Here is a 25,765-nt window from a genome sequence, read left to right as displayed (position 1 = left end):
TGTTATTAGAGTATGTTTGTGTCCTTGATATTTGTATGAGGCTGCACATGTGCCATGCTGTACATGTGGAGGTCAGAGGACAAGTTTGTGAAATCAGTTCTCTCCTTCCACCTTTGTGTGGGTTGTGGGCACTGAACTCAGGTCATCAGGCTTGAGTGACAATTGTTTTTATCCATATCTTCGCCTCCACCACCCCCCCCATTCTGAGATAGATTCTGACTATATAGCCCAGGCTGGCCTCATATTCATGGCAATGAAGTTAACCTTTCTTTTTGTCTATGTGTTTTTGTTTTTCATTACGCTGCTCACAGACTTCTTGTCTACCAGATAGAGATTCCTAGGGAAATTCAAATTTCTTGGGTTCATTGTTCCCATAATCTAAAAGCCAAGGAAAGAAAAGTATCTCTTTAGTATATCCTCATTTCTGTCAGGAGTTGATGACATGGGATTACGAGTTTAAGGTTAACTGGATTACACAGCAAGACCTTGTCTCAAATAACAACAAGCCTCAGCAGTGATAGGAATTGAGCATGTGGCTTCACGAAGCTCTACCACTATGCTCTATTCCTAGCCACTGCACCCTCTCCAAACCCCACACACAAAACAACAAGACAGAATGGGGACAGTAAGCCCAGCTTATAGTTGAGGATATGAAATGAATTATAATAGCTAAGGGGATTCTTTTAAGAAGATAGTGGTTAACTGTCACGGGTATGCTGTCATGGTTAGTGAGCATGGAACTATGTTAAATACTTTGAACACCCCCCCCCCCCGCCCCCAGTACGTTCTTGGCGATAGGATCCTTCTACAGAGCTCTCGCTGTCCTGGAACTTACTATGTATACCAGGCTAGCCTCACGGAGACCTACTTGCCTATGCCTAGTGAGCACTAGGATTAAAGACCTGCGCCACCAGGCTCTGCTACTTTGCTCACTTTAATTAGCCCCTGAGAATAACCCCTCAGGGGAGGTACTATAATATCACTTAGATAAAGGGAAACTGGTTTTTAGAGAATGGGTGATTATGCCTGATTCGAAAATCACAACCTCAGCTCCAGGAAAAGGCAGCTTATTTCAAGACATCTCAGACCAATTGGCAGTGCAGCTCCAACGTTCACCTTCTGACTGGCCACTGGCCTTGCCTGCCTCCAGCCCAGATTTCTGCTCCAGGTCTGGCGCAATAAAGATGCTCAAGGCTCTAAAGAGCCTGAACCAAGTTCCCAGAAATATGCTGTGCTTTATTAATTACTCTAGTCCAGTAGCAACTCCTCCGCAAGCCACTTCGGTGCAAACCATCTATTTGGATCACCTGCTTGGGCCAAAGGCAGGAGCCAGGAAGGAGGGTTGGTTCGCAATTTAAGAATTCTTACACCTGCCAGTTGCATCTACCCAGTTAAGCTACAGCTACCAGTGATCTGTTGAGCCTCCCTAGGCGGAAATCCAAGACCTTTAGCAGCCTCAGCCTTAGGCCCGCCCCTTCCTTTAGGCAGGAGTGTCGAGCGTCAAGTTCACTGAACGCAGCCAATAGGGGAATGTAGCGGCAGAGTGGCGGGAGGTTCGATTGACACTGCCTGGAGGCTGTTAACGCGCGCTTTGGAAAGAGGAAGAATAAGGGGAAAGATACCAGAGTCGCTCTTTGCCCATCTTCGGCTTCTAAGATTCTCCTGCTTCCAACCTGGATCTTTTACTGGTCCTCCCCGGGTTCCTGTTTAACTTCCCACAAGGCTTTCCTAAAGCCTCTGCTTGACCTACCTCAGGCTGAGGTTTGATGTCAGTCCAGCACTGGTAAATTCCCATCCCCCTCCTAAGAATTCAGGCGTCTCGCCTTCGTACTTCGTACTTAAGTCTCTACTTTTCTAGTGGTTAGTGATACTCTCAGGGAAGCAGCCCAGCTAGAGACGTTGTTCCGACTCCACTTTGCTCATCTGCAACTTCATCTGTCTTTTCTCACATCCTAGATTTAGACCCGGCTCCGCCTGGACTTGACTTTGAGTAACTTGGGGACCGACACTCCCGGTTTGGACCCAAGCCAAGTCTCATCCCCTGGTTGCGTCCCCTCCACTCATACCGACTCTTCAGACGATATTTTCAGTGTGTAGCAACTTCCTTTTATAGCATCCTCTGGTCCTGCATTCTCTGTTGCTGAGTGCTTTTAACTTAGCTGATGGGTACTTGACATTTGATGCTTCTGGGTCCAGGATGGTAAGTGTGACCGTAAGCCAATTTAAGGGACTTGGCTGCAGGATCACCACAGGAACTCACTTTTTGTTCTTCCTTACAGAGGAGGAGCTTAGCTCCCAGCCAATTGGCCAGGAGGAAACCAGAAGACAGATCGTCTGATGATGAAGACTGGCAGCCTGAGACAGTAGTGAGTGTTTAGGGGAATAGGGGAAATGGTAGGAAAGGGGAAATGGTGGGAAAGTATACACACATTTTGAAGGTTTTTTTTTTTTTTTTTTTTTTTTTTTTGAGATGAGGGTCTCACTAGGTCTGTAGACTATGGTCTGCCTTCCAAGTGCAGTGTGTGGTTATATGCAAGTACCAGCACACTGGAACCCTATTTGTAGATCAAGCTAGCCTTGAACTCACAGAGGTCTGTTTGCCTCTGCTCCCCAGTGCTGCAATTGAAGGTGTGTGCCAGGCTGAAGAGATGGCTCAGTGGTTTAGAACACTGTCTGCTCTTCTAGAGGTCCTGAGTTCAAATCCCAGCAACCATATGGTGGCTCACAACCATCTGTAATGAGATCTGATGCCCTCTTCTCGTGTGCCTGAAGACAGCTACAGTGTACTCATATATAATAAATAAATCTTAAAAAAAAGAAGGCATGTAGGAAGCGTGTGCCACTATTGCCCTGCTTAAGTAAATTTTAGTGAAAATTTACAGTGTATTAGGCATTGAAGAAGATTAATAAAGTTGTTATCCTCCAGGTAGGCTTGCTAGAAATTAATAGACTCAGTTTTCTTGGCAAGAGTAGTATATCAAAAACAAGGAATGGTTATGTTGGTTCAAGTATTGCCAGAAGTGGGTGTGGTGGTGTCTTTCTATATTCTGTGTGCTTCCCTAACTACATAGTATATTCAGGCCAGCCTGGGATACAGGAAACCCTGCATTAAAAATAAAAAAAAGTAGGAGTTTTGGCATGTGAAAGCTTCTTTAGGGTTTCTCTGATAGCCTTGAATGCCCCTGAAACTTGTTCTATATAGATCAGGCTAGCCTCAGAATTTAGAGATCCACCTACCGCATGCCTGGCCAGGGTTTGTTTGTTTTTTTTTTTTTTTTTTTTTCTATTTTGAGACAGGAATTCTGTTATGTAGGTCTCTAACTGACTTAGCACTCACTGTGTAGACCAGAGATCCACCTGCCTCTGTCTGATTCATGCAAGGATTAATGGCATGTGCTACCATCTCTGACCTTAGGAGTCATTTCTTTTTGTTAGGGTATATGAGTACAGGCCTGTGAAGAGAAGGGCCTGGTAACTGTTTCAGGTGATTCAGACAGCTCGACAGATTGGTACAAGTGTGCTCTTGCCTGATGGACTGGTGTTCACTTTTTTTTTTTCTTTTCTTTTCTTTTTTTGTCGGAGCTGGGGACCGAACCCAGGGCCTTGCGCTTGCTAGGCAAGCGCTCTACCACTGAGCTAAATCCCCAACCCCGCTAACAGTAATTTTAAACTGTGAGCTTCCACCCTCCTTCCACTTTCAGAGCAAACCAACATTCCTGGCCGGGGTGGGGCTCATTAGCATTGCTGCTTTGCAGGGAGCTTTTACCTGTAATGGAGGAACAGTGGCTCCCTCTCACCATTTACAAAAATCTCAGGTGAACTTGGGGCAGCATCCTCTGCAGGTGAGTCATGAATGGAGCTGTATTTGGATGGTTTCTCCTAAAAGTATGGGTTTGTTTGTTTGGTTGTTTTGTTTTTTGTTTTTTGTTTTTTTTTGTTGTCGTTGCTTTGAGACAGGATCAATTTTTTTTAAGAATTATTTTATGTATATGAGTAAACTGTAGCTGTCTTCAGACACACCAGAAGAGGGCATCAGATCCCATTACAGATGTTGTGAGCCACCAAGTGGTTGCTGGGAATTGAACTCAGGAACCCTGGAAGAGCAGCCAGTGACCTCTTGAGCCATCTTTCAGGATCGAATTTTTAAATCTAAGCTGGCCTCAAATTCACACAGATCTAATCCAACTGAGTGCTGGGATTAAAGTTGTGTCCCACCATGCCCAGCAAATTTCAGTTTTCTGACTTGGTAGATGAGGCTAGTAAACATATTATCTTAGAGTTGCTGTGATCGTCATATATGATAATAGATGTTGAGAGTTTAGTGTCAGGCTGGCGAGATGATTCATCAGTCAGGGGCACTGACTGCCCTTCCAGAGGACCCAGGTTCAGATCCCAGCACCCACATGGCAGGTCACATTGCCTGGAACTCCAAGATCTGCCACTCACATAGACATACACGCAGGCAAAACACCAAAGTGCATAAAATAAAGGTAAATAAATAAACAAGAAAAAATTAAAGAAAACATTGAAAAAAAGAGTTTAGTGTGGTACCTGACAATAAATACTTTTGTTTTTGTTGAGACGGGGTCCTAGGTAGCATAGGTTGACCTCAAGCTTGCTGTGTGGTCAACGATGGTTTCTCCTGTCCCCATTGCCCAATGCTGCAATTACAGGTGTGTGCCACCATATCTTGTTGGTACAGTTTTTTTTTTTTTTTTTTTTTTATTGATTCTTCGTGAGTTTCCCGTCATGCACTGCATTCCTGCTCATCATTCTGTCCCCTTCCAAAATAAAACATACAAACATAATAAGAAAGAAAAGAGGGGTGGGGATTTAGCTCAGTGGTAGAGCGCTTGCCTAGTAAGCGCAAGGCCCTGGTTTCGGTCCCCAGCTCTGAAAAAAAGAAAAAAAAGAAAAAAAAAGAAAGAAAGAAAGAAAGCATCTTCTTGTGGAAGCTGTAGTGTGTCAATGTGTCCCACACTATATCCTTCTGTGCACACATCTTCACTTACAAATGAGTCCTTGTTCTGGTTTGAAATCTTTGCCTTCTGTGACACTATTCATATTAGATCCTCACCAGGATTCTTCCTGGTTATCCTGTTTCCCTGTGTCATGGAGATCCTGCAGCTTTTGAACAGCAGGACCAGCCATTTCATGCATCCTGGCCATTTGCAGGTGATATAGATGTTGAGGTGGCCAACTCAGAGCCCTGGGTCTGAGCCTTGGTGACAGCTGAGCTGTCAGCCCTGCTCCCTTATCTGTACCACCGGGATGAGCTCTCCAGCGCTGCTGTGGCCAGGCCACCCAGTGCCTCCATCAGCAGGAGGCAGGGGCAGCTCTCCTGTTCTCATGCCCTCAGGGCCAGCTCAACCGTCCCCACACCTCTAGAGCCAGGTCCACTATGCTGCCCAGGCAAGGTTTGGGGTCTGCTCCAAATGCTGCAGCCTGTGTGGGTCTGGGCCAGCTCTCCCCTTCATGTTCTCATGGCTGGCTCACCTGTGCCTTCACTATCAGGGCCAGCTCCACTGTGTTGCCTCTTCCAAGTGCTATAGCCAATGCCGGGAAGGGATATCTCTCCAGCCTTCCTCATGACCTCAGGGTCAGCTCTCCCAGTACTGCAGGTGGTAGTGGTGGTGGTGGGGCATCACCCTTCACCCATGCCTCCTCATGCCAGAGGAGTGGTGGGGCCAGCTCTCCCACTCATGCTCATAACTGGCTTACCTGAGCCCCCTCAACCAGGACTAGCTGGACTGTGCTGCCCATGGGAGATGCAGGGCCAGCTCTCAGGTGGCCAGAGGGCAGAAGGCATCCCCTACCTCCCAGGGCTGGCACTTTTTTTTGGTCATGCCCCCTAGTACTGGCTTTATACTTGCTAGACAAAACTCAACAACTGAGTGATGCTGTCAGCTCGCCTCAAGTGCTCAGGAAGCTGGGACTACAGGGGCTCAGCACCACTCCTGCCTCTAATAGGTTCTTTAAATGCTGGTTGCCATTTGAGTGCTCTCTGGGGTTGCCCAGGTGTTGCAATGTAGCTTTCCTATGTCTCTCCTAGACCCCTAAAAAACGCAAGTCCACTGCCGAGACCCAGGCCCAGCAGTGTTTCCTGTCTCCTTTTCGGAAGCCCTTGACTCAGTTACTCAACCGACCGCCTTGTCTGGATAGCAGTCAGCATGTAAGTCACAAGTACAACTGGCTTGGTTCTTTGTGTGTGTTTCTTCTTCTCCTTCTTCCTCTTCCTCCTTCCGTGTGTGTGTGTGTGTGTGTGTGTGTGTGTGTGTGTGTGTGTGTGTGTGAACTAGAGTTACAGGCAGCCATGTGCTGCCCGATGTGGGTGATGACAGCTGAACTCTGTTCTGAACTGAGCCATCTCTCCAGCCCTTTGATGTATTTTAGGGGTAGCAGATATACCGTGGTACAGAAAATCCATTTGGATGGGAAATGGAGATGGGAAAGCCAGTGAGAAGGTACAAGGAGCAAGACAACGAAAGGATGGCCTGGACTTGGGTGTGGGAATAGGGAAAATATATTAAGATAATATTGAATATTAATATATTTAATTATATTTCTATATATGGAGATATATAGAAATCTTTTTGGATTGACAGGTCAGGAGAGAGACCCTTGAAATGAAATTGGGATTTCAGACAGGCAAAGGAGATGATAGCATTTACTGAGGTAGGAAGTAGAAAGAAGAAAGGCCTTGGATGGGGGACATAACCACACAGGCATCTTAGTCATGGGGCTTATGAGAATACTTAAGGGGCCCACAGGATCCTTTACTTTCTTTTCAGAGTAGCTCATTGGTTAGTTGTTTTTTTTGTTTTCTAATCTGTGTATTAAGGAGATATTTATACACTTCAATAATTGCCTAAGTTATGCTCTCCAGATTGAAGTACATGAACATGTGATGACATGTAAACATACGATGACATGTGCGCATGTGATGGCTGACATGTGAACATATGGTGACTAACATGTGAACACGTGATGACATTAAACATACAAAGTCACAAATGCCTCCGAGTGTTGGGATTAGAGGTGTATGGCACCACTACATCCAGCTTTACTGAAACACTTTGATTTGCAGTAAATATTTTTCCCTTCTGCATTTTTGTTATTCTCTCATAAACGAGAATGGAAAACTGCTAATATATCTGATTCTTAGCCCCTATATTTCTGCTTATAATCATATACTTAGGTACTTCTGACCCCATGGGGAAAATTCAGAACTACCACTTACAGAAGAGATTTATTTATTTAAAAATGTTTAATTTGTTTGTTTTGAGGCAGCAGCTCGTAAAGCTCAGACTGGCCTCAAACTTATTATAGCCACAGGCAACCTTGAACTCTGGGTCCTCTTGCTTCTCTCTCTCAAGCATGGCATTGCAGGCCTGCCCCAGCTTGCCTGATTTGATTCCTTTTAATTTTTTTTTTTCTTTTTTTCGGAGCTGGGGACCGAACCCAGGGCCTTGCGCTTGCTAGGCAAGCGCTCTACCACTGAGCTAAATCCCCAACCCCTTTTTTTTTAATTTATATGAGCACACTGTAACTATCTTCAGACACACCAGAAGAGGGCATCAGATCCCATTCCAGATGGTTGTGAGCCACCATGTGGTTGCTCTGGAATTGAACTCAGGACTTTTGGAAGAGCAGTCAGTGCTCTAACCACTGAGCCATCTCTCCTGTCCCCTGATTTGATCCTTTTTGACTGAGTATTTTGCATCATAGTGGATTCTTTGCCAAGGTCTCAACCCCTTCCCCTGTCTTCCCCTCTCCATACCCATTCCCACCCTCCCCCTATGCCCTTTTGTTATTGTTTCTAGATTTCTCTGTTGTAGTCCTGGCTGTCTTAGAACTCATTTTGTTGACCAGGCTGTCCTCAAACTCCGAGAGATCTGCCTCCCTCTGCTGGGATTAAAGGTTTGCCTCACCATGCCCATCTGGTCCTTTAACATGTTCTCTGCCAGCGTTTCTCAACCTGTGGGTTGTAATCTCTTTGGCAACCCTTTGTCTCCAAAATATTTACATTATAACTCATAACAGTGGCAAAATTACAGTTAAAAAGTAGCAATGAAAATGATTTTATGGTTGGGGTCACCAAAACATGAGGAACCGTATGTATTAAAGGGCTGTATTAGTAAAGTTGAGAACCATTGCTCTATACTGAGCTGTATCTCCAGCCCTGGTTTTTTTTTTTTTTTTTTGACTTTGCCTTGAGATGGGATCTTACTATGTTGCCCAGGCTGGACTTGAACTCTTTGCTACTAGATGTCTTATGGCATAGTTATTACACATTTAACAGGGATAACATAGAAATAGCTGTTCCCAAACAAAACCACCCAGGCATGGTGGCGTACTCCTTCAATCCCAGTATTCAGAGACAAAGACAGGTTAGCCAGGCCTGGGTGTAGTGAGCTCCAGGCCAATCAAGGATACATAGTGAGGCCTTGTGTCAAAAAAGCCTGTTGCCACCTCTACCGGGAAAGTTCAGCCAGCACTTGTGGGATGGAAGTCTGTTTTGAAGGTCTCAGCAGTTTTTCATAGCAGACCAGATAGATACCCACAGGGAAATTTGTTTGCTGGACTTCTGATAATGTTTCAGGGGTATCATGAGGTCAGTTGCGGATGTGCTGTCAAGGTCCTTTGTGATCGTTTGCCTCGGCTGTGTTTTCCTATTGGTAGCAGATGCAGGTATTTTGCTCTGTGGCTTCCCTCTAGCAGATACCCCTCAGCTCGGATGGCCTTAATGCCATCGATTGGCCGAGGCTAACTCTCATTGTGTAGCCCACCGTGTAGACTTTTACTTCCTTTTAGAATAAGAAGGAGAAGAATTATACAGGCCTTTGTGCAGACCATGTTATATTAGTCTATTTACCACTAAAGGCATAGAAATGGTTTTGACTTTTCTGTTTCAGACCTATCCTGGTCTTTAATAAAGCCCCCCCCCCCCCCGCACCTCTCTCTCTCTCTCTCCTCTGTCTCTGTCTCTGTCTCTGTCTCTGTCTCTGTCTCTCTCTCTCTCTCTCACACACACACACACACACACACACACACACACACACTCTCAGAATTTTCTCTTTCTTTTTCTTTTTCTTTTTCTTTTTTTTTTTTTTGGTTCTTTTTTTCGGAGCTGGGGACCGATCTTTTTCTTTTTTAAATGGTAGAATTGTCCAGGACTCATAGAAGCCTTAATGTGGCCTACTTTATCTTTGGGTACGATGAGTGTAAAGGGTCAGTACATATATATTTAGAGGCTGTGCAGACGTGTGTGTGTGTGTGTGTGTGTGTGTGTGTGTGTGTGTAGCCTAGGAGTATGGGATAGATTAGAAAGATATTAGGTAAACTGGTTGGTGGTGGCACATGCCTTTAATCCTAGCACTTGAGAGGCAGAGGCCAGCCTGGTCTGCAGAATGAGTTCCAGGCCAGCTAGCACTGCACAGAGAAATCCTGTCTTGGAAAAAAAAAAAACAAAAAACAAAAAAACCTGGAGTAAAAAATATATTAGGTGATCGTTGGCACAGAGATGTTTTATTTGATATCTCAACCTGTGTTGCATTGTGTCGTTCAGGGTGAATCTACAGTTGGAAGAGATTTGGGCTTTAGTCCTGGGTCCTGAGGAACACTGAGCTTCAAGGGCGTTTAGATGGTTCAGGCCGAGATGGAAACACCCCCTGGACTGAGCATGCGTGAGATTCCAGAGACGTGCGATAGTGGGAGGGCATATGTGAGAGGCAAGAATGGTTAGCTTTGTTCAGATAAGAATGGAACTTGTTCATTGGAATTAGAAGCATGCTGACACAGCCTTGTGCAGAGTCACAATCACAAAAAAGAGTGGAAGTCAGATAGGGGTGGGAGATAAGAGAGGGAGCCATTAAATTCTTTCCAGAGTTTGCCTGTGAAAGGGAGAGGTAAATGACCACAGGCATTTTTGTTGTCCAGGTAGCAGAGTGCTAAGCAGGCTGGTAAGGAAGAACTAGCAGGGATGGAGCAGTGGAGATGGAGAGATGGGTATAACTGCCCCTTGAGTCTGCTAAAGTGGAAAACTGGGGATGTGGAGGATGTGCTGTCCTGCTCCCCTTCAGAGGGAAAGGACATCAGAGAGCAAATAGCCACCCACCATTTTCATTAGATAAACTTGCAGTAGGTAGGGATCGGCACTGGTGAGATGCTCTCTAAAGAGGAGGGGGATGGGTTGCGTGACAGGGATTGGGTCCCAGCCACACCATTTGTTTGCAGTTCTCTAATTGTCTGTGTCCTGGGGAAGAGTAAATGGAGAAGGGCTCCGTCATCCATGTGGGTGAGGACTTTCCAGTGTCGTTGCTTTGGCACCCATGCTCCTGCCAATAGCCCATCCTCTGTGCCCCTTGGGCAAGCCAGATAAACTCATTGGTTTCCTAGGGTGAACTTTAATGGGATTTGGTTGGTTGTGAGGAGGAGGGAGTAGACACTGCTCCCCAGGGAAGGGAATTTGCAAAATATACGGCATGAATTATCCACTACTAGGGGAGCGAGAGAATGAGGGCATTCTGTGCCGCCCGCATCTGTATTGTAGACCAGATCCCCACGCCTCGTCTTGTTAAGTCCTGCTGCCGCTAGCTAGCAGATGGTTTAGCTTCATAAATATGAACACTCCAGACAGTAATACAGCCTGCTCTGTGCCCTGTAGATCTATGGCTTCTGAGTTCTATTGGAAATGTTTAAAAATTTGGAGTATGAGACAGGCTGGCCTCAAATTCAGAGATTCTCCTGCCCCTGCCTCCTGAGTGCTGGAGTGAAAGGCGTGCGCAGCCAGTACTCTCACACTCTGAGCCATTGCTTCAGCATCCCCTGCACCTCCCTCTACCCTCCCCTTTTGGGGGGTGGGGATGACAGGTCTTTGTAGCCCTGGACAAGACTGGCCTCAAAATCTCACGGAAATCTGTGTTTCTGTCTGAAGGAAGTTTCTCGTTAGCATCTTTTGTTGTCTCTGTATGAGCCTGGATCCTAGTTAGAGGTGTGAGCTACTGTAATGGACTTGATAATGATGGCAGGAGATAGAAACTGGTCAGGGAGGGAAGGAACCCCAAAGCAGCTGTTCCATTCCCTGCTGGAGGCCAGGAATGACAAGAAATCATTGCTGTTACTTCCCGCACATCTGCTTTCAGGCTGGAGATTTCTGTGACTGAACTGGAAGAGGCGTCTAGATTAACAAATTTATTCCTGTTCCATGCCTCACCCCCGTTTCTGCCACCAGACTAGAGGCTTTAACGGTACCCTATATCCTGAGACCCTCCTGTTCTGTAGGATCTCTGCCACTCCCTCTCCTTTCCCTCTCCCTCTCTCATCTTTCTTAGGCTCCCCACCATGAATCTGTTTCCCTCTAAAACTCAGCCTCTGGGGCTGAAGAGATGGCTCAGCAGTTAAGAGAACTGAGACGGACCTGAGTTTGGCTCAGCCATTAATCACTGCAACTCAAGGGGATCTAGTGCCATGGACCATTGGGGCAGCCCAGGGGGACTGGTTTCAGGTGGGCAAGGAGTCGTCGAATGACAGACAGACACAGACGCAAGGTGGTCTTGGATGTGAGTGCGATTTTACTATTCAAGCATCAGACTTTTATAATCACAAAGCAAAGCGAAAAGCAATGTTGCACATGCACAAGAATGGAAAGGACAAAGGTTCCCAGGAACAGTTTTACAATGTTCTTATTAGATATTCATAAATTGGACCCAACTCTAAGAAATCAGTAAACCATTATTTGCAAGGAACATGTGAAGTTGATGTTATCTCTAATGTTTGAGACAGTAGCCAAGTTGGCAAGCCACTCAGTAGTACTTGTGGTCAGCAGTTAATTATCTGAGATTTTACAGTAACCTCCTTCTTATTGCTTTGTGAGCTGACAAATTAGATTCATCATATATGGGCTTCTTTCTAATTTCTTCTAATATATTTAATTCTAACACTAACTCTACTTAGGGGCTGTTGTAACTGTGTAATGATACTATATTCTCTTTAAATAATTAACACCATGAGGGTCATGATTGTGCCAATTTCTCCATAAATGGGAGTGAGTAGTATGATAATTTTTTCCATTGTGATTGATCCATTGATTCCCAGATTTATCATAAACTCCTATATGTGGCAAGGGATCGAGGGGAACATGCTGTGGCCCCATCCTGCTTACAGGGCGGAAACCACCATTTCCCTGCTATAAGCCATTGCCATCTGCCATCCACAAATCTCTTAGGAATACCACAAAGCCCTCTTTTTAGAGATTTCAAGGTCTTATGAAGGAAATTCATAAGAGTGAGTGACTGGAATAATTTCCTGTCTAACCATCCCCACTTTCAAGGGCTATATGTCTTTACAGGGGGTTCTGGTAAAGCAATTCTTACTGCTGTAGTTCAGTCAAAAGTCCCTATTCCTTAAGGGAAATGGTGACATTTTCCCACAGAAAGGCCACATCCCAAGTAGGGTCAGTGGTTACCTCTATTGCACTTTCTGTGATCCTTCTTTGTCCATGGGAGGATAGTAGGGCAGAATGTGCCCTGAGCAAAAATACACAGGCTAGAAATGAGATAGCAAGAAAAGATGTCCAAGCATGGCAGCCAGGACGCGTGAAGCACGTATCCTTCTGAGAGCGCAGCCTACCCCTCCAGGAGCCTGACTTCCTTGAAGTCGTCGCCCCGGGTGAGTGTGCCAGGCTTCCGCCCAGTCACAGACTCCACTGGAGGGAGTGTGGCAGTCTAGCACCCCTTTCTGGCCACCATGAGCACCAGGCATCCACACAGTGCACTTAAATATATTCAGGCAAAACATTCATACACATAAAAATAAATAAGTCATAAAAACATCCTTACCCTCTCTGTCTGAAAATTTAATTGTTTGAGCTTTCAAGACATCTTGAAAACTACTGTCTCAGGGTGGCTTGGCGGTTGCCAAGTTCTCTGGGATACTAGTCCCTCAAGCAAACAAAGCTCACTAAGAGCTGAGAAAAGCTTTGAGATGGCTCTTGTGACACCCAATATTCCTGTGATACTAACATTGTTTTCTAAAGGTACTATCTCATGTAACCAGGCTAGCCTTGAATTACTGTCTTATGCCTTGGGCCCTTGTGCTGATATTAAGGCAAAATTTACTTGAGGCCTAGCTTGTTAGCATTTTTCTTCTTTCCTCTCTTTTTTTTTTTCTTTTTTGTTTGGTTCCTTCTTTTTCTTTCTTTTTTAAGTCATAGTTTCTTTGAGCAACTCTGGCTGTCGTAGAACTTGTTCTGTAGACCAGGCTGGGCCTCAAAGTCAGAAACCCACCAGCCTCTGCCTCCCAAGGGCTAAAGGTGTGTGGTGTAGACTTTTTTCTTTTTCTGTTATTGTGTTTTTTTTTTTTTTTTCAGGAGCTGGGGACCGAACCCAGGGCCTTGTGCTTGCTAGGCAAGCGCTCTACCACTGAGCTAAATCCCCAACCCCTCTGTTATTGTTTTTATTAATGATTATTATTGTTCATAACTACAGTACTCATGGTAATTAAGAAATCATGGCCAGGTGGTTGTGATGCACGCCGTTGATCCCAGCACTCAGGAAGCAGAGGCAGGTGAATCTTTGTAAATTCAAGGCCGGTCTGGTCTACAGAGTGAGTTCCAGTATAGCCAGGGATACACAGAGAAACCCTGTCTTGAAAAACCAAAAAAAGAAAATCCGAAATTTAGTTAGAGCCAGACATGTTTGCATACACCTAAAATCGCAGCAGTTTAGAAGCTGATGCAGGAGGATTGTGAGTTTAAGGTCAAACTGGACTATGGATCTCTAGACTAGCCTCTCAGTAGTTAGTGTCACTGTTTTCAAAAACAAAAGTTTTCTTCAGATGCAAATAGGTGAGGTTTTTTTTGCCACATTACTTAGTGATGGTGTAGGTCACTTACCAATTCTTTCATTACACCACAAAAATACATTTTTTGGGGGGCATGAAAACATTGAGCTTCTAGAAATTTATAATCTGAATATGTAAAGAAGTTAGAATGTAAAGGTAAACATTTCACAGCAAAATAGGCTTGCCTTTGTCTCTGTGAAATTACATTGTGGCAGAAAGGAGTTTTTTCATTACTGCGTTTTCCTATAATCTAGCCCCATTAACTGTCCAAATATGGTGGCTCATGCCTGGGATGCTCGTGCTCTGGAGGTGAAAGTAGGAAGAGTGTTGTGAGTTTCAGGCCAACCTGGGTTACAGAATGAGACCCTTTCTCCAAAAACTCAATAAAACCAGGGCTGCCAAGATGCTTAGTGGTTATAGTACCCAGCACCAAGCCTGAGGGACCCATGTGCTTGAAGAAGAGACAGCACAGAGTGCATTGTCCTACATAGCACACACAGAGAACCAGAGCTCTAGCATGTTTGCTCTTGACTTCTCCTTCAGTATTGCCAAGGCCGACAAGCTATTGTAATTCCCTGAATAACCTGGGTGTGTACAGATAAAGAGCAGACTTTATTGGGAGCTGACGTTGAATTCATCATTAATTCTCTTGTCCGAGACTCCCCCCTTTCCCTCCGCTTTACCTCATTCTGTTGAGTACTTTGGATTTCAGGCTAGCCCACACTGGGTCTTCCGTTCTAGGGCCTGCATTGTCTGCTCTCTGCACCTTTACCTAACTGGGTTTTTTATTCAAGAAGATGACCTTTTAGCATGTTGTTCCCTGTCTTAGACAGGCTTCCATGGCAGGAAACACGCACTGGCTTTGGGCTGATATGCATGGCCTTAAGTAAAAGATTAAGTAAGAGATTACAAGTAAAGGCTGTGAATCAGGAAGAGTCTTCATTTATCATAGCTGGGTTTGTGTGTGTGTGTGTGTGTGTGTGTGTGTGTGTGTGTGTGTGCGCGCGCATGTGCGTGCGCATGCAGTATACGTGTGAGTGCAGGTGTGTGTGCTGTGGCACTTGTGGAAGTCAGAGGACAATTTGTGGGGATCTGTTATCTCACTGTGGACCCGTGGGGCCAAATCAGTTTGTTGAGTGTGGTAGCAAATACCTTTATTTATTTGTCTTTGTGTGTGTGTGTGTGTGTGTGTGTGTGTGTGTGTGTGTGTGAGTGTGAGTGTGTGAGTGTAAACGTATGCAGTGTTGGGTGCCGTCAGAGGCCAGAAGAGGGGTTGGATCTGGAGTTACTGGTAGTTGTAAACCTTCCCAAACTGAACTTGAGTCCCAGAAAAGCAGGAAGCACTCTTAACTGCTCTCAACTGTTGTGCTGTTTCTCCAGGCATCTTATCCCTGTTTCCCCCTTTTTGAAAAAGGATCTCATGTAGCCCAGGCTGGCCTCAAAACCCATTGTGTAGCTAAGGGAGAGCTTGAGCTCCTAGTCCTCTTGCCTCTTCCTCTCAAATTCTGGGACGAGGTATGAACTACCATACCTGGCTTAACTTTCTTTTGGGGACAAGGTTTTACCCAGGCTGGCTTCAGTCTTAGCGCTGTCCTTGGCTAGTCTCCTGACTACTAGGATTATAGGTTTGTGTCACTGCTTGCCTGGAATGACAGCAGCCTGCGGACCTCATGGGGGCCTTAGTGAGGATTAAATCATGATAGGAAAGTGGACATAGTACATGCCTAATCTCAGTACTCAGGAAGCTGAGGCAGGAGGACTGAAAGTTTGAGGCCAACCTGATTGGGACCCATAGGTAAGACTCTTTTGGCCCTGCCTCTCAAATTGTGACAGGATGATAGAGACTTAGCTCTTAGTCGTTATTGTCATGTTTCTCTGTTAATACTTTACTGATGTTACTGTTTAAATTCTAATCTTTGGGGTGTTAAAAGGAAGCTGATTTGGATCTATGAAAAGAAAAGAGTTAGCAGAAATAATACAGCAACAGATGTGTTTGGGACTGGAAGGCTAGCTTGGTGTTACAGTGACAAAAACACCCATACATATAAAATTTATAAATCCGGGCTGGAGAGATGGCTCAGTGGTTAAGAGCACCGACTGCTCTTCCCGAGGTCCTGAGTTCAAATCCCAGCAACCACATGGTGGCTCACAACCATCTGTAATGAGATCTGATGCCCTCTTCTGGTGTGTCTGAAGACAGCTACAGTGTACTCAAATATATAATAAATAAAATATTAAAAAAAAAAAAAGTAAAATTTATAAATTAATAAAATTTAAAAAACCCTGAAGTGGAACGTGTAAGATCATTGGTTTATAACATCAACAATTCAATGTCTTGAATTTCTATTTTTCCTTTTCCTTTTAGGAAGCGTTTATCCGAAGTATTTTGTCAAAGCCTTTCAAGGTCCCCATTCCAAATTATCAAGGTAAAATGGAGACTCTATGGGCTTTCTTATTCAGTTAGTTGTTTATTTGTTTTTGTTTTTGTTTTTTTTTTAAGTTTATTGTATGTTTTGGTTGAGAAAGGGTCTCTCTGTGTAACCGTGGATGGCCTGGAACTTGCTCTGTAGACTAGACTGACTGGCTTTGAACTTACAGAGATCTGCCTGCCTCTGCCTGCTAAGTGTGAGTGTATGTCATGTGGCTCTGTGTGTGTGTGTGTGTGTGTGTGTGTGTGTGTGTTTGTGTGCATGTGTGTGTGTGTTGTGTGCTCATCTGTCCGTTCATTTGTCTGTTTGTCATTTGTTTATCTCTCCACCTGAGGTCTGAGGCATTGCGTCCCTGAAGCTGGAGTTACATGAAATTGTGACTTGCCTGACTTGGGTGCTGGGAATCACACAGAGATTCTTTGGAAGAACAATGCATGCCCTTAATTGCAGAGAAATCCCCAGCATCTGTTTGTTTAATGCAGGCTTTTGTTATATAACCCAGAGTGGCCTCAGTCACAGCAGTTCTCCTGCCTCGGGATTCTAAGTAATGGGATTACAAGCATGCACCACTGTGCCTGGCACATCACTTCAGATCTTTTGTTTTTTGTTTGTTTGGTTGTTGTTTTTGTTTGGTTGTTTTTGAGTCATTTGTGCCTGAGTAGATTGAACACACACACACACACACACACACACACACACACACCTCACACACACACACACATATGCTAGTCTGGGCATTAAAGCTGTCAGTCCATTGGTGGATATGCATGTGATCTTCCTGAGGCCTGTGTGAAGGCTGTCTGCATTTGGCAAGGACTGCCAAGACTAATTGCCCTTCTTAGTGGGGCGTGTCATTGCTCAGAGAGCTTTTGGTGGGCCCCAGGGGCTAATGGTCCGGGCCTTCATTCAGTTCAGCGTGTTCAGTGTTTCTTTATAATATTGACTGGGGGAGGTCTAATCCCACAATTTTCCTTTGTCTTGTTTAGGACATTGCATTGTGCCTGAACTAGGATTGGGGAGGGAGTGGCTAGCTTTCAAGTTTTCATATATGAAAAGACTGTGTTGAGTTTTCTGGTTTTTTTTTTTTTTTTTTTTTTTTTTTCCTGGAGCTGAGGACCGAACCCAGGGCCTTGCGCTTGCCAGGCAAGCGCTCTACTACTGAGCTAAATCCCCAACCCCCTGTGTTGAGTTTTATACTTTGGCTTGCCATGAACTTGAGAAAGCCCTCCACAAGTTTATAGTTGAGTGGGAGAAATAAAATAGCAAAATGCTTGAGGTTTGAAGAGATAATGGTTAAAGATGTATACATGGTTTCAAGAAGTTATGGGAAAGAGGTTGAGGTATCCCGAAAAGTTACATGAAGGATGAAGATGGGTCCCATCTGAGTTGGACCTCCTAGGAAGGCTGAGTATGGAAGGTTGGCTTATAGGTTGGTTGCTGATTTCTAGGTCCCCTGGGCTCTCGAGCATTGGGCCTGAAGAGGGCTGGCGTTCGTCGTGCCCTGCATGACCCTCTGGAAGAAGGTGCCTTGGTCCTGTATGAGCCTCCCCCACTGAGCGTCCATGACCAACTGAAGCTTGACAAGTATGCACAGTGGTATTTTTTGAGTAGTTCTGGTCCACTGAAGTGTATATGTCTAGGAGGATGGCATGATTTTTTTCTCCCTTTGGGATTGACATAGATTGTCAGAGCTGTCGTGGCAGCTGCACTATACTGAGAGCCAGTGGTTGGGAAGGCGATTGTCTGTGGGAGAGTGTGTGGTTGTGGTCAGGTTATGGGGTTCCTCCTGCCTTCTGCCATGCGCATTGGGAGGGGCCAGTGATGAGGTAAGGACAGGAGTCTTACCCATTCTGAACTTTCTGACTCTCAGAGCAGGACTTCACTGTGGTTTATTACTGATGGAGGGTGCTGTCTGGGTCAGCAGAGGAATTATGTACTGAGGGTTACCTTGCTCGAATCTGATCAACATTCAACATGGTTTTTCTTTCTTCTCTGCTGTATTTTCTCAGAGAAAAACTCCCTGTTCACGTGGTTGTAGATCCTATTCTCAGTAAGGTGTTGCGACCTCATCAGAGAGAGGTAAATGAAAGTCAGCAGAAGGGTGTGTGTTAGGGTGCTGGGGGCTAAAAATGAGAGTCAGAGGAAGGGCATGTGTGGGGTGCTGGGGGACAATGAGGGCCCAAAGTTGACTAAATGGTGTTACTCACCAGGGAGTGAAGTTCCTTTGGGAGTGTGTCACCAGTCGACGAATTCCTGGAAGCCATGGCTGCATCATGGCTGATGAGATGGGCCTAGGAAAGACACTGCAGTGCATCACATTGATGTGGACACTTTTGCGCCAGAGCCCAGAGTGCAAGCCAGAAATTGAGAAAGCAGTGGTGGTCTCACCTTCCAGCCTGGTGAAGAACTGGTACAATGAGGTTGAGAAATGGCTTGGAGGGAGGATCCAACCTCTGGCCATCGACGGAGGCTCAAAGGATGAGATAGACCGAAAACTGGGTATGGAGCCTTAACAAACATGGCTGTACTCTTCCACCCAGGTTTTTTATGTGTGTGTTCACTTGTGGGCAGCACTGATAGCGGTGTGGGGACAAGTGGGGAAATTGCCATTGGAAAACAGCTGAAATACAGGCAGTTCTTTCTAGGCTGAGTTAAACAGCCATTAGTCTGTCTTTCTTTAAGATCCTCTGATGTGTTCTGTGCCACCTTTCTGTAACAGAAGGATTCATGAACCAGCGTGGAGCTAGGGTGCCTTCCCCCATCCTCATCATCTCCTATGAGACTTTCCGCCTGCATGTTGAAGTTCTTAAAAAAGGAAACGTTGGACTGGTCATATGTGACGAGGTACTTAACACTTTGTAGTCTGGGAGGGAGACAAACAGGATGTCAGTCTTCACTAACTATTACTGTCCCAGGACACCACCAGTTATTGGGGAATGCTAAGAACAGAGAGTGCTGCCCTGGAGGGCACAAGTGAGTGGAGAGTCTTTGACACCAATTTGCCAAAAGAGGGATAAAACAGTGCATCCCACATAATTCCAGCACTCAGGAAACAGAGAAAGATGGATCTCTGAGTTTGTGACTTGGTTTGCTGTAGTGAGTTCTAGGCTGTTTACCTAAAAACTGAACTTGAATTTTTTCACTTCTAAACTGTATAATTTCCATTTGTTATCAATTATGAGGGAGTCAGGGAGAGTCATCTATACCATTGTCCAAGGCAGACTGAATAGAGCAAGTCCAGTTTGTTCATTGATTCTTTCACTGGCAGTTGAGGTTCTCTTTGTTTGGTGAGTGAGTGGGTGAGTGAGTGGGTGGGTGGGGTGTGCACACGGCTTTCCCAACATGCAACTGAGAGGAAACTGTTTAGAGAGACCTTTGGCTTGCTCTTGGTTACATGGTTCTGAGGGAAAAAGTCCTTTTCTACCTTCTTGAAAATAAATGATTTCAAGAGAAGTTATAGAGATGACTGCAGAGAGGACAGGTTAGAGAAGAGCTATAGAACTGTTAAAGGGGGGTGGGGGGCCTGGAGAGATGGCTCAGTGGTTAAGGGCACTGACTGCTCTCCCAGAGGTCCTGAGTTCAATTCCCAGTAACCACATGGTGGCTCGCTACCATCTGTAATGAGATTAGGTGCCCTCTTCTGGTGTGTGTCTGAAGACAGCTACAATGTACTCATATACATAAAATAAATAAAACTTTAAAAAAAAAGAACTGTGAAGGGAAGCTCTTTGTTTGTATACATATATACATGCATATATAGTATTGCAATATTTAATATATGTTTAGTATGTTGAATATTATATAACATATCATGTATATTACATAACATTATATAGTTATATATTATATTAATTATGTAATAGCACAATATAATTATCGTATAATAGTCATTATATAATTATATTATACATAATAATTACATATATATTGTGTATATTAATATATTGTACTATATATTAGCTATGTGAACTCTGCCTGAAGGTGGAGTGCAGCTGAGTTCTCTTAGCATCCATGGCTCACAGAGGACATTAAGACACCTGGCTCTGGGTTAGCTGGATTGGTGGGGACGGGTAGGATTTTCTGAATGTCTATGAGAGAATGGGCTAGTAGTAGTTTTGACATGGAGGGAACAGAGGGAATCCTTGCTCTTTTGGATGTAGCATTGGTCTACCTTGTGAGCCTAATGCTTGTGAGCCCATTGGGTAAAGAACCTTATGCTGGCATGCCTGATTCCTGCACCTTTAGGACCTGTAATGTTTGTGCTGTCTGCAGGCTTCATTATCATTTAAGAGTGTGGACTCTGGGCTGGGGATTTAGCTCAGTGGTAGAGTGCTTACCTAGGAAGCGCAAGGCCCTGGGTTCGGTCCCCAGCTCCGAAAAAAAGAACCAAAAAAAAAAAAAAAAAAAAAGAGTGTGGACTCATCCTAAGTGAGGATTTATTATCTTGCAGGGCCACAGGCTAAAGAACTCTGAGAACCAGACTTACCAGGCTCTGGACAGTCTGAATACCAGCCGGCGGGTGCTCATCTCCGGGACCCCCATCCAGAACGATTTGCTTGAATATTTCAGCTTGGTGCACTTCGTTAATTCAGGCATTTTGGGTAAGAAATTCTGCCTGCTTTGTCCTTAGACTATAACTTCAGCTAAGAAGATTTAGGAGACATTATCAATTAGGTGTGGATCACTAGACACTCTGGTAGAAAGGCTTCTCTTGTCAGCGAGCAGCCAAGCCATAGCCTGTATCTCAGCACCCGGGAGCCGGTGGCAAAAGGACCAGGAGGTCAAGACCATTCTCAGCTACGTGGGGTGTTCGAAGTCTATCTGGACCACATTCGAATTTTTCTCAAAAAGGAAAAATTGGGTAGGGACTCTAGCAAAGCAGTCGGATGGCTTTAACTGTGGGGCATCTCACACTTACGCCATCTCTCTTGTGCAGAGGCAGTGCAGCTGTGTGGGGATGGTTAGATGTGTGCCATATGCTAGCGTGGACACTTGTGTGAGGTCTCTTTGATTGCTCTCTGCTTTAGCTTTTTTAATCTTTAAATTAATTATTTCTTAAAGGATTTTAAATGTATTTTTAAAAATGTGTATCTGTGTGACTACTTGCCGCATGTTTGTATGCACACTACCGTGCGTGTGTGCCTGTCGCCCTTGGCATCGGATCTCCTGGCATTAGCAGTGTACATGTTAGTCACCATGTAGGTTCTGTGACCCGAGTCAGGGTCCGTCATACGGGGAGCAAATGCTCTTAACTGCTGCGGCGTCTCTAGCCCTTTATACTTATTACTTTAAATATGTGTGTATGTGTGTGGGTTTGTGTGCATTAGTGCAGTTGCCCACAGATTTCAGAAGAGATCTCCTGGAGCTGGAGTTATGGTCAGTTGTAATCACACTTGTATGTTCATGTGCTTTCCAGAGGTGGAGTTCAAGTATCTTTCCCAAATGCTCTTCGTCTTCTTTTTTCCTTTTTTATTTTTATTTTGAGACAGAGTTTCTGTGTCTTTGCCCTGGCTCTCTTGGGCCTTGCTCTGTACACTGAGCTGGTCTCAAACTCAGAGGTCCACCTGCCTCTGCCTCTTGAGTGCTGGGACTGAAAGAGTGTGCTACCACTGCCTGCCAGCGAAGACTGGTCGTGAGGTCAAGCGTGTCGGCATGTCTGTAATTCCAACACTCAGGAGGTAGCAGGAATACAAAGAGGACCCTCAGCATAAACAAACAAGCAAATAAAATGGGAAAGAAAAGACAAGGCCAGGCATGGTGACTTTATGTTATAGCTGTAATCATTATACTTGTCAGACTGAACTGAGGGGAACTTGAGGCATGTTCTATCACATTCAGCTTAATACAAAGGTGGAGCTTCCTAAATTCCCACCCATTGTCATTAATATTCTTAGCTCTTTGCATTCCTATGTAAATACTGTTTTTTTCCTTTTGAATAAAAATGTTGCTTCATTAATACAAAGTGTGTCCACAATAGGTAACAGGAGTACATTCTAAGTTCTAATTAATCTGCTTTGAAAGGTTCAGGACTTTGTCTTTTCTTTTTACCTTTTTATTTTCTGTTGTTCATTTGTTTTTTGTGTTTTTGAGACAGGGTTTCTTTGTGTAGTCCTGGCTGTCCTGGTACTCACTCTGATCTGCTTGTCTCTGCCCCCTGAGTGCTGAGATTAAAGGTATGTGTATCAGTGTTGTGTCTTTGTATTCACATGTGTACTACATGTCTGCAGTTCCTGTGGAGGTTAAGAAGCATCAGATTCCGTGGAACTGGACCAACCATGTGGGTGCTGGGAACTGAACCTGCAAGGACAAGTGCTCTTAATCACTGAGCCGTCTCTCCAGCTCTTTCTTTCTACCATTTTTAATGTTTCCCTTTGTTTGTTTGTTTGCTTGTTTGTTTGTTTGTTGTGTGGTATATGCACATGCCAGAAGAGGGCAACAGATGCTCTTATAGATGGTCGTGAACCACCATGTAGTTACGGGGAATTGAACTCAGGATCCCGGGGGATGAGCCAGTGTGCTTCTAACCGCTGAGCCATCTCACCAGCCCTTTCTACCTTTTCCTAAGTCTTTTATTCCAACAAAACATCAGACAAAAGCTCTTCTCTTTCCGTAAAGCCATATTGGAACAATTACAATTGTTCTTCAGAATTTATGTATCAGACACAGTAAGCTAGAGATTAAGCCCAGTTACTGTAAGTGCTGAGGTGGATGACTTGTTCAAAGCTAACATAACAATATCCTGTCTCAAAAACGACAAAATCCGCCTACTGGGCCTTGCTATGTGGCTCAGGGTGAGCTAAAACTTGAGATAAGACTTCAGATTGCTGGATTTATACAGGAAGTGCTACTGTGTATCTGACTTAACCTTTTCTTAAAATTAAAAAAAAATAAAGTTTTGAAACTTTTTGGTTTGGTTTGGTTTGGTTTTTTGAGACAGAGTTTCTCTGTTTAATAGCCCTGGCTGGCCTTAAACTCAGAGATCTGCCTGCCTCTGTCTCCCAAGTGCTCCACCACGCCTGGCTCTAAACTTTTTTGTTTTCCATTTTAATCTTACTGTGTAGGATGTCAGAGGGCAGCTTACAGGAAGTCAGTCCCCTCCATTCGTAGGTTCTGTGGATCAAACTCAGACTGGGCAGCAAGCACCACTGAACCATCTTGCCAGATAATCTTCTGGTTTATTGAGATAGGTCTTGCTTTCCTGATTTCTAGACTGACAGATATATAATGTGACCAGTATCTTAAAAACAACAACAACAACAACATCCCAAACTACGTTTACTTTCCACTCATATGTGCTTGGCCTGCACGTGTGGCTATGCACCATGTGTGTGCCTGTTAACCCACAGAGCCAGAAGAAGGCCTAAGATCTCTAGGGGTTAGAGTTACAGATAGTTACGAGTCACCCTGTGAGAGCTGAGAATTGATCCTGGGGTCCTCTGGAAGAGTGGCTACTGAGTGATCTATCTCTCTGTACCCCATACTGCTAGCATATTTTTCCTTATTTTATGACATGACGTTACATGGTCTTACTGTGTAGCCCTGGTTAGCCAGAATTCTCCTATGTTGACCAGGATGGCTTTGAACTAAACAGAGATCCACCTACCTTTGCTGGGAGTAACTGAATACCACCATACCCAATGTCTTTGGGTTTTTGTTTGTTTTATTTTTTATTTTTTTTTAAAGATTTATTTATTTATTATATATAAGTACACTGTAGCTGTCTTCAGATACACCAGAAGAGGGCATCAGATCTCTTTACAGATGGTTGTGAGCCACCATGTGGTTGCTGGGAATTGAACTCATGACCTCTGGAAGAGCAGTCAGGTGCTCTTAACCTCTGAGCCATCTCTCTAGCCCCCTGTTTTATTTTTTTTTTAAGACGTGGTTTCTTTGTATAGCCCTGGCCATCCTGGAACTCACTCTGTAGACCAGGCTGGCTTTTATTTCACAGAAATCTTCCTGCCTCTCCCTTCCTGCCTAAAGGGGTGTGTCACCATTGCCTGGCTATTTTTTAAAATTTGTTGTATGTGTGTGTCAGAGAGTGTATATGAATGAATGTATGATACCATATCACACACATCTGGGGGTCAAAGGACAACTTCTAGGGCTTGACTCTTGTTAAGGCAAGGACTTTCTTGTTCTGGTGCTGCTGTGTTCTCAAGCTTTTAGGCAAGGCTCCTTCCTTTCCCTTACCTCCCAGTTCCCATAGCAGTGCTGGAATTACAGATGTGTGCCGTTACATCTAGCTTTATCATGGCTTCTGCAGATGGAATTTGGATTATATGGCTTGTGCTGCTAGTGCTTTTACCCACTGGGCCGTATCCCTAGCCCGTGTCTTTATATTATAGTTGGAATTTTAGTCCATTTACAGTTATTGGGGCATTACTATCTAACTATATTGAACTACTCAAGTCTTCCCTGCTTTAGTGCCTGATTTGTTGAATCAAATTGCCTGCATTTTGTTCATCATTGTTCTCAGTGGGGAGGGAGACTGGTCACAAGGTGATTTGTCGTTAGCAGTGAGAAAGTCATTCTACCTTTACATTCCTTAATATTCAGTTCTCTCCTCTGTTTAGGAACTGCCCATGAATTCAAGAAGCATTTTGAATTACCAATTTTGAAGAGTCGAGATGCAGCTGCCAGTGAGGCAGATAGGCAGCTTGGAGAGGAACGTTTGCGGGAGCTCATCAGTATTGTGAACAGGTAATAACTTCAACTCTGGTTATCCAAATTGCCTTCCAGGCCTTGTGAGAACTGCTAGATCTGTGGGCTTGGCCTGTCTGGAGCCTTTAAGGAGTGGCATTGGAGGGCAGGAGTGGGATCTATGCCATGAATTGTCACTGTATAAATAATATAGTTATACAGGGTAAGTTACCCTTTGGCCTGTGGCTTGGTTTTTTTCTATTATCCTCCTGAAAAAGCTCTTCTGTGGTTCAGTTAGCCTTCCTGAACCAGATGTATTCTTTTTTTATTTTATTCACGTATGTGAGTACACTGTAACTGTCTTCAGACACACCAGAAGAGGGCACCAGATCCTATTACAGATGGTTGTGAGCCACCATGTGGTTGCTGGGAATTGAACTCAGGACCTCTGGAAGAGCAATCGGTACTCTTAACCACTGAGCCATCTCTCCAGCCCAAGATGTATCCTTGTTAGGGCTTCAGAAGCTTCTTGACCTAAAGCATCAGGCTTTCTCTGTGTAGACTAGTGTGGTGGTGGGTTAAAGAGCTGAAGAATTTTCGTGTGGCTCCCAGGCCAAGAGTGCTTATTTTTTTCCAGTGGGTTTCAAGTGAACCAAGGACTCCTGTTATTGGTATGAACTGTTATTGGTATGAACTGCTCATTACCAATGTTCTGCCCTCCCAACTTCACGGCTACCTCTTCCTACTAATTTCAGATAGCAGTTACTGTGTTTTATGAATCTGCTGTCCTCCTGCCCCCCAATCTCTTTTTTTGAGATTGTATCTCATGCATCCCAGGCGACGTCCCCGAT

The 25,765-nt window shown here is 44.5% G+C and overlaps 1 protein-coding gene and 1 long non-coding RNA gene across 3 annotated transcripts in view; both read left to right on the top strand.

The window, feature by feature from the left end:
* LOC148005993 (uncharacterized) overlaps nucleotides 1–25,765 on the top strand; it is a 1,435,680-nt gene that overhangs the window by 1,395,122 nt on the left and 14,793 nt on the right. The window lies entirely within an intron of this gene.
* Rad54l (RAD54 like) overlaps nucleotides 1,579–25,765 on the top strand; it is a 29,455-nt gene continuing 5,268 nt past the window's right edge. The window contains exons 1-11 of one of the 2 annotated variants that reach the window (XR_015619531.1): nucleotides 1,579–1,783; nucleotides 1,957–2,200; nucleotides 2,280–2,366; nucleotides 6,053–6,172; nucleotides 16,208–16,268; nucleotides 17,720–17,855; nucleotides 18,281–18,350; nucleotides 18,482–18,770; nucleotides 18,991–19,115; nucleotides 20,722–20,872; nucleotides 24,848–24,974. Coding sequence is in view for 1 of the 2 variants with exons in the window: in NM_001134960.1 (NP_001128432.1) it covers nucleotides 2,198–2,200; nucleotides 2,280–2,366; nucleotides 6,053–6,172; nucleotides 16,208–16,268; nucleotides 17,720–17,855; nucleotides 18,281–18,350; nucleotides 18,482–18,770; nucleotides 18,991–19,115; nucleotides 20,722–20,872; nucleotides 24,848–24,974 (1,169 nt within the window). In the remaining variant the exon portion in view is untranslated. 2 annotated transcript variants of the gene reach the window in all.

The sequence above is a fragment of the Rattus norvegicus genome, chromosome 5 (assembly GCF_021556685.1).
Source record: "Rattus norvegicus strain SHRSP/BbbUtx chromosome 5, alternate assembly SHRSP_T2T, whole genome shotgun sequence".
Taxonomy (NCBI): domain Eukaryota; kingdom Metazoa; phylum Chordata; class Mammalia; order Rodentia; family Muridae; genus Rattus; species Rattus norvegicus.
This window is presented reverse-complemented; position numbering and strand designations above follow the sequence as displayed.